This window comes from Hipposideros armiger, unplaced genomic scaffold (genome assembly GCF_001890085.2).
Source record: "Hipposideros armiger isolate ML-2016 unplaced genomic scaffold, ASM189008v1 scaffold_362, whole genome shotgun sequence".
Lineage (NCBI taxonomy): Eukaryota > Metazoa > Chordata > Mammalia > Chiroptera > Hipposideridae > Hipposideros > Hipposideros armiger.
The window spans coordinates 532,495-539,474 of record NW_017731712.1 but is presented as its reverse complement, the minus strand read 5'-3'; the positions used below and the strand labels follow the sequence as shown (position 1 = coordinate 539,474).

The 6,980-nt window shown below is 53.2% G+C and overlaps 1 protein-coding gene across 1 annotated transcript in view; it reads left to right on the top strand.

The window, feature by feature from the left end:
• Positions 1 to 4,156, top strand: part of ACTG1 (actin gamma 1) — a 12,708-nt gene extending 8,552 nt beyond the window's left edge. The window contains exons 2-5 of the mRNA XM_019661944.1: positions 1,833 to 2,201; positions 2,484 to 2,922; positions 3,026 to 3,207; positions 3,296 to 4,156. Coding sequence (XP_019517489.1) covers positions 1,839 to 2,201; positions 2,484 to 2,922; positions 3,026 to 3,207; positions 3,296 to 3,439 — 1,128 coding nt within the window. The 5' untranslated portion in view covers positions 1,833 to 1,838 and the 3' untranslated portion in view covers positions 3,440 to 4,156. The remainder of the gene's footprint in view (positions 1 to 1,832; positions 2,202 to 2,483; positions 2,923 to 3,025; positions 3,208 to 3,295) is intronic.
• Positions 4,157 to 6,980: the final 2,824 nt, after the last annotated feature.

The window sequence follows — 6,980 nt, the reverse complement described above, 5'->3', positions numbered from 1 at the left end:
GAGGGCAGTGTCACTGGCCCTCATATGTGGGATCCGAACCGGGGCCCTCTGGCATCCCAAGCCAGCTCTTAACCATCGCGCCACTCGGCCGGCCCTCATTTATTCTTTTATCATGGTGAATTACATTGATTGACTTAGGAATGTTAAACCAACTTTGTATTCCTGGGGTAAACCTCACTTAACTGTGACGTATTATTCTTCTACAGACTGCTGATTGGGTCTGCTAGTATGTTGAGTGTTTCTGCATCTGCGGTTTTGAGGGACATTCATTAGTACACAGCCTTTTTTTTTTTTTTAGCTGAGCCATCCTGCCACCTATTGGCAGCTCAGCAGCAGATTAGCTCGGGCAGGGACTCAAACCAGCGACCCTGTTGCTCAGAGCTCGCACTCTTGAGCAAGCTCTTAACCAACTGAGCCATTTGGCTGGCCCTCATGGTATTCTTTTCTTGTAGTTTCTTTGCCAACTTTTGGTGTCAGGGTAATGTTGGCCTGATAAAATGAGTTCAGGAGTGTTTCCTCCTCTATTTTCTGAATGAGTTTGTATATTTTCTAAAAGAGTTTGTATAATATTGGTATTATCTCATCCTTAGATGTTTGATAGAACTTGCCAGTGGAGCCACGTGGACCTGGAGAAAGAGAGAGAGAGAGAGAGAGAGAGAGAGAGAGAGAGAGAGAGAGAGAGAGAGAGAGAGTGTGTGTGTGTGTGTGTGTGTGTGTGTGGTGAATGTTTAAATAAAAAAATGTATTACAGTAAAAGACATCTTGCCATTAATCCGCCTCAAAATACTCCCCCTCGCTTCAAACACACTTATCCCATTGTTCTTGCTACTTTCTGAAGCAGCTCTGGAAGTCCTCTCTTGTGAGTGTCTTTAGTTGTGCTGTCGTGGCCACCTCGATGTCCTGAATCATTTTGACTTTGGGGAAGAGCCAGATCCGTGGACACACCATAATGTTTTTATTTGACAGAAATTGCTGTATCAGAAGCGATGTGTGACACAAAGCCTTTTGTGATAAAAAACTGTGGTGAATGCTGCTGCCGAGTGCCCTCCAATGGAAAGGCAGGGATCTTCAATACGGGAAGCGGTGCATCGAACCTTAGTAACAGTGTGTGACAAGTTTCAACTTGTTCGGTGAAGTCAGTCACATGTCTGCAATGGTTGAGAGAAAGTATGTTTTTTTTTTGTTTGTTTTTTTTAATTGAAGTTTATTGGGGTGACAATGGATAGCAAAATTACATAGGTTTCAAGTGTACAATTCTGTAATACAATATCTATATGTCACATTGTGTGTTCACCACCCAGAGTCAGTTCTCCTTCCATCACCATATATTTGATCCCGCTTACCTTCACCCACCACCCTCTTCCCCACTTACCCTCTGGTAACCACTAAACTATTGTCTGTGCCTATCAGTTTTTGTTTCTTTATTTGTCTTGTTCCTTTGTTGCTTCCAGTTTTATATCCCACATATGAGTGAAATCATATGGTTCTCGAGAGAGGGTGTGTTTTAAAGTGAGCTATATATAGGGCCGGCCAAGTGGCGCGATGGTTAAGAACTCGCTTGGGACGCCAGAGGGCCCTGGTTCGGATCCCACATATGAGGGCCAGTGACACTGCCCTCCACAGCTAAGATGCTGAACAACAGCTNGGGGGGAGCAGGGCGGGGCCGGGCCGCAGTGCGGGGAGCCCCCGGGCCCGCCGCCGCCGCCGCGGAGGATTGTGGGGGGCGTTGAGGCCCGCCCGGTGCCAGGCGGTTACTCCCGCGGAGGCGGCGGCCTCCAGGGGCTGCTTCCTGGGCCCCGGGGCCCGCCTGAGCTGGTGGCGTCCTCCCTCAGATCGCAATGGAAGAAGAAATCGCTGCGCTCGTCATCGACAATGGCTCCGGCATGTGCAAGGCTGGCTTTGCTGGCGATGACGCCCCCCGGGCCGTGTTCCCGTCCATCGTGGGGCGCCCCCGACACCAGGGCGTCATGGTGGGCATGGGGCAGAAGGACAGCTACGTGGGCGACGAGGCCCAGAGCAAGCGCGGCATCCTGACCCTCAAGTACCCCATCGAGCACGGCATCGTCACCAACTGGGACGACATGGAGAAGATCTGGCACCACACCTTCTACAACGAGCTGCGTGTGGCCCCAGAGGAGCACCCCGTGCTGCTGACGGAGGCCCCCCTGAACCCCAAGGCCAACCGCGAGAAGATGACTCAGGTAAGCGCTGCCCGGAGTCTCCTGTCCTCCCACCTGTTTCACAAGTCATTTTCTGTTTAGCTTAGTTTTCTGAAATTCAAGTATTTCTTTCAATATTTCCAGGGTTCTGTTCCTCTCCTGGCATTTCCTCCCTGAAGTCTCAAGGTTTCTTATTTGTGTTTTTGCCTGCTTCCTTTTCTTTTCTCCACACATCACATTTGTGGCATGCTGGCATGCAGTGTGTGAGCATGGGGTGGCCCGGGGTCCCTGCCTTTGACTAAGGAGCCGTTGCCTCTTGTCCAGATCATGTTCGAGACCTTCAACACCCCAGCCATGTACGTGGCCATCCAGGCCGTGCTGTCCCTGTATGCCTCTGGCCGCACCACTGGTATTGTTATGGACTCTGGGGATGGGGTCACCCACACTGTGCCCATCTACGAGGGGTACGCCCTCCCCCACGCCATCCTGCGTCTGGACCTGGCTGGCCGGGACCTGACCGACTACCTCATGAAGATCCTCACGGAGCGTGGCTACAGCTTCACCACCACGGCCGAGCGGGAAATCGTGCGTGACATCAAGGAGAAGCTCTGCTATGTCGCCCTGGACTTTGAGCAGGAGATGGCCACCGCCGCGTCGTCGTCCTCCTTGGAGAAGAGCTACGAGCTGCCCGACGGGCAGGTGATCACCATCGGCAACGAGCGGTTCCGCTGCCCCGAGGCGCTCTTCCAGCCCTCCTTCCTGGGTAGGTGTCATGAGCTCCACTTGCGTCTGCTGAGAGGCCCGCGCTGTCTGCCCTTCACCTTGAAAGGGAGGCACGAGTGCTAAGGGAGAGCTTTGTCTCTTAGGTATGGAGTCCTGCGGCATCCACGAGACCACATTCAACTCCATCATGAAGTGTGACGTCGACATCCGGAAGGACCTGTACGCCAACACCGTGCTGTCTGGTGGGACCACCATGTACCCCGGCATCGCCGACAGGATGCAGAAGGAGATCACGGCCCTGGCCCCCAGCACGATGAAGATCAAGGTGAGTCAAGTGTAGCTGTGGCTTGGGCTTGGGGGGCTTTGTTGGGAAGGCAGTGCCCCAGCCTAAAGCCACGCTCTTGTCTCCTCAGATCATTGCCCCGCCAGAGCGCAAGTACTCGGTGTGGATCGGCGGCTCCATCCTGGCCTCGCTGTCCACCTTCCAGCAGATGTGGATCAGCAAGCAGGAGTACGACGAGTCGGGCCCCTCCATCGTCCACCGCAAGTGCTTCTAGGCGGACTGCGGGCGCATGCGCAGCGTCTGCTGCAGGAGTTACCGGAAGTCTGTTTGCCCTGGCAGACATGCTAGCCTCATGAAACTGGAATAAGCCTTCGAAAAGAAATTGTCCTTGAAGCTTGTATCTGATGTCAGCACTGGACTGTAGACCTGGTTGCTGATTTTGACCTTGTATTCAAGTTAACTGTTCCCTTGGTACATGTTTAATACCCTGTACATATCTTTGATTTAAATCCCTAGTACACGCGGCTCGGTCACTTGGTGGCTGAAGCGAGGACATGTTGGTGCAAGAGAAGCCCAGTGGCTTGGTGATCTAGGAGACCAGGCGTTTCTGGATCTGTGCAGGGTATTAATGTGCAGAGCCGCCTATTCCAGGATTCCTTCAGGGGCTGGCAAGAGTCCTGAACCAGTTGTCATTTCTGTCCTGCCGGTCTGATGGGGGTTGGGAAGGTCCGAGCATTTAGGACCCCTTTTCCTTTCTTAGCTGATGTTTTCCTGCCAGAACACATGGGTTGTTACTTGCCTTGAGTTGGAAAACGGTTTGCATTTACACCTGTAAATTTATTCATCCTTTTAATTTATGTAAGGTTTTTTGTACGCAATTCTCAATTCTTGAAGAGATGACAACAAATTTTGGTTTTCTACTGTCATGTGAGAACATTAGGCCCCAGCAACACGTCATTGTGAGGAAAATAAAAGTGCTGCAGTAAACTGTTGGGCTGCTGCCGCTGTTGTTGGGGGCGGGGTGGGCAGACCTGTCTGGAAGGGATTTGTGGGAGGCAGGGAGGGTCAGCCATCCTCCGCTCAATTGGGCAACAGTTGGGTTTTTCCCAAACCAGAAGTGTAATTAGCATTTTAAGAACAAGGAGTCCTAGTGAACAGCTTGGCACTTGAAACAACCTCAGTCTGGGAGTGCCCCAAACTGGCATTCAGTGTTGCCATCTTGGGTGCTTGGAGTTGGCTTGAAGCCTAGCGGCACAGCCGCAGGAGGAGCCTGCAGAAGGGGCAGGTTCCCCCCGCCATGGCCCAGTGGGGTTGGGGCTTGTTTCCTGGGAGCTTATCAAACAGCAGCAACCATGGACGTGATGGACTAGGGGAGCTGGGTTGCTGAACTGGAACTCCAGTCCGTAGATGATAGAGCGTCTCCTGGTGGTGGGATAGGTGTGACGGGCAGGCCGGCTTCTTGTCCAGAACAGCTCTCCTGTGCGTCCCAGTCAGTGCTGCTCATGGCAGATGGGAGTCTGACAGCTATTTAAAACTTTCAAACATTTTCTTTGCAGATCAGAGAGGTTAAATTTCTAAATTAGATTGAAAAAGCTTAAAGATTTGGAACTTGGAAATGTGGGTATTAAGACAGGGTAAGGGATGAGAGGCAGGTTTCACTGGGGGCATGCTAGTGCTTTCTAGCTTCTGACGGGGGAGGTTGGGGTCTGGAGCAAGGGACCCCAGGAACACATGACAGGGAGATGTGGAGAGAGGGAAGGTGGGCCCTGCCAAGCTCAGGCCTCGCCCTCCACAGGGGCCCTGGAATTCCCTTCCCGCCCTGGCAGAATTCCACTTTCAGTCTATGCTGAGCTGACCCGCGAGAGCAGGGAGGGAAGAAGGTGGCTCTGGTGTGGCCACTTGCTGGCCCTGTCCTGCGGGGGTCTGTGCCTATTCCACAGGGAAGTGAGGGCTCCAGGAGGCCCCCACACCCTGCCTGCACACGGGTCACACGGCAGCACTCCACCCACTTCTGTGGGGTAGCAAGATTTCTGCAGTACTAGAAGACACTGGCCTTTTTGTGGTGCTCTGGGGACAGTAAGCAGATAACAAACCCAATCACTATCCACTCAAGGAAGCAATGTGTGGAAGCCTCACCGTGGGGCACAGCGCCACGTGTTTTCACATCCCAGAAAGGAGGCTTCACTGCCCAAGGGAGGCCGCCAATGACACATTCCTGCCCTATGACCTCAGGCCCTGGTGGAAGTCTCACCTGTCCAGGCAACTCTGACCCACGCACGAGAGTGCCAGGCTTTGAGGAAGGAGATAGAGCTTGAGAAGAAAAGACCAACTGGAGCCACCATGACTTCCAAAAAAGTCTGCTCAAACCAAAGCAAGACATGAATAGTTTCTGCCCATTCCCAGGAAGAGAAAGGAAGTGCAGCTTCAAGTCAGCAGACAGATGGGGGACACCAGGGACTAATCACCAGAGTATGCAAAGAACCGCAAACCATGAAGCAGGAAAGTAGGCAGCCAAGTGACAGAAAAGCAAACAAATAGACAACTTACGGAAGCTGAAGCCTCAAAGGCTGACAGTGTCGAAAATGCCACTCAGTCAATGGAAGCTTTCAGAAGGGGTGCCTCCGCAGAGAACTGTCTCAGATACTGGGGTCTCAGTGTACCTCTGAAAGGCTCCTCTTCCCCTGGGCCACCGGGTGTCCTGATGGTGAGGCGGAATGAAGGATGGGCTCAGAGCAGCAGGGAGCTCACACTGCCACCATCCTGCAGGGCCAGGAGCATGTCCACATGCCCAGAGGACAGCCAGCAATCATTCCAACCCGCAGTCAATATCCCCAGGCAAGAGGTGGACATTGTGTTTATTGGATGCAATTTCAAGGTCAAGGCCCTCATCCTGAGTGGCCAGTGTTTAACTAGAAGACAGACCATTTCAAGGAGCGAGTTCAAGTTTTGTTTGTTTTTGTTTGTTTTTTTTGTTTAGCTGAGCCATCCTGCCACCTGTTGCAGCTCAGTGGCAGCTCAGCTCACGCCGGGCATTGAACCGCTGTTGCTCAGAGCTCGCACTCTTGAGCGAGCTCTTAACCAACTGAGCCACTCTGCCGGCCCCCGAGTTCAAGTCTTTATTTACGCTGGAGAGACTGGTGTTGTGACAGACTGGCTTCTAGGACCCTCTTGTTAGCAGCCCCAGACAGCCCCAGAGGGCTCCCCACAGGTGTTCCCCTGTGAGAAGCACGTGAGCCAGTGCTGCTGGGGCCACCCGCTGCACGCAGAGCCCCCCAGTGCCCGCACCGACCAGCCATGCAGATATCCTTTCCGGGGAAGCTCCCCTCCACTTTAGCTCCCTGCTGGGACCCCTACGAGGGGTGCCCTCCAGGAGGCCACCACAGTGCACAGTGGGTTTGGCCATGGGGCACAGTTTAGACTATGAAATAGGAGTGAAGGGCTTTAGGAGCCAGTGTGGGGTGGCCCTGCTCTCTCTTCCCTCTGCTCTGGGACCACAGTGTTCAAGGGAGGGGCCTCTTGGGGCCGGCCGAATGGCTCAGTTGGTTAAGAGCTCGCTCAAGAGTTTGAGCTCTGAGCAACAGTGGTTTGAGTCCTGGCCCGAGCTGAGCTGACCCTAAGCTGCCAATAGGTAGCAAGATGGCTCAGCCAAAAACAAACAAACAAACAAACAAACAAGGGAGGGGCCTCTCCATGAGCCTGGGGGCCTGGGAGATGCCATCAGAGCAAACTGGGTGGATGTACAGCATGAGCAAGATAGAAGCCTGTACTGCTGCAGGTCCATGACCTTGTGGGTCACTTGTTATGCAGCATCACTG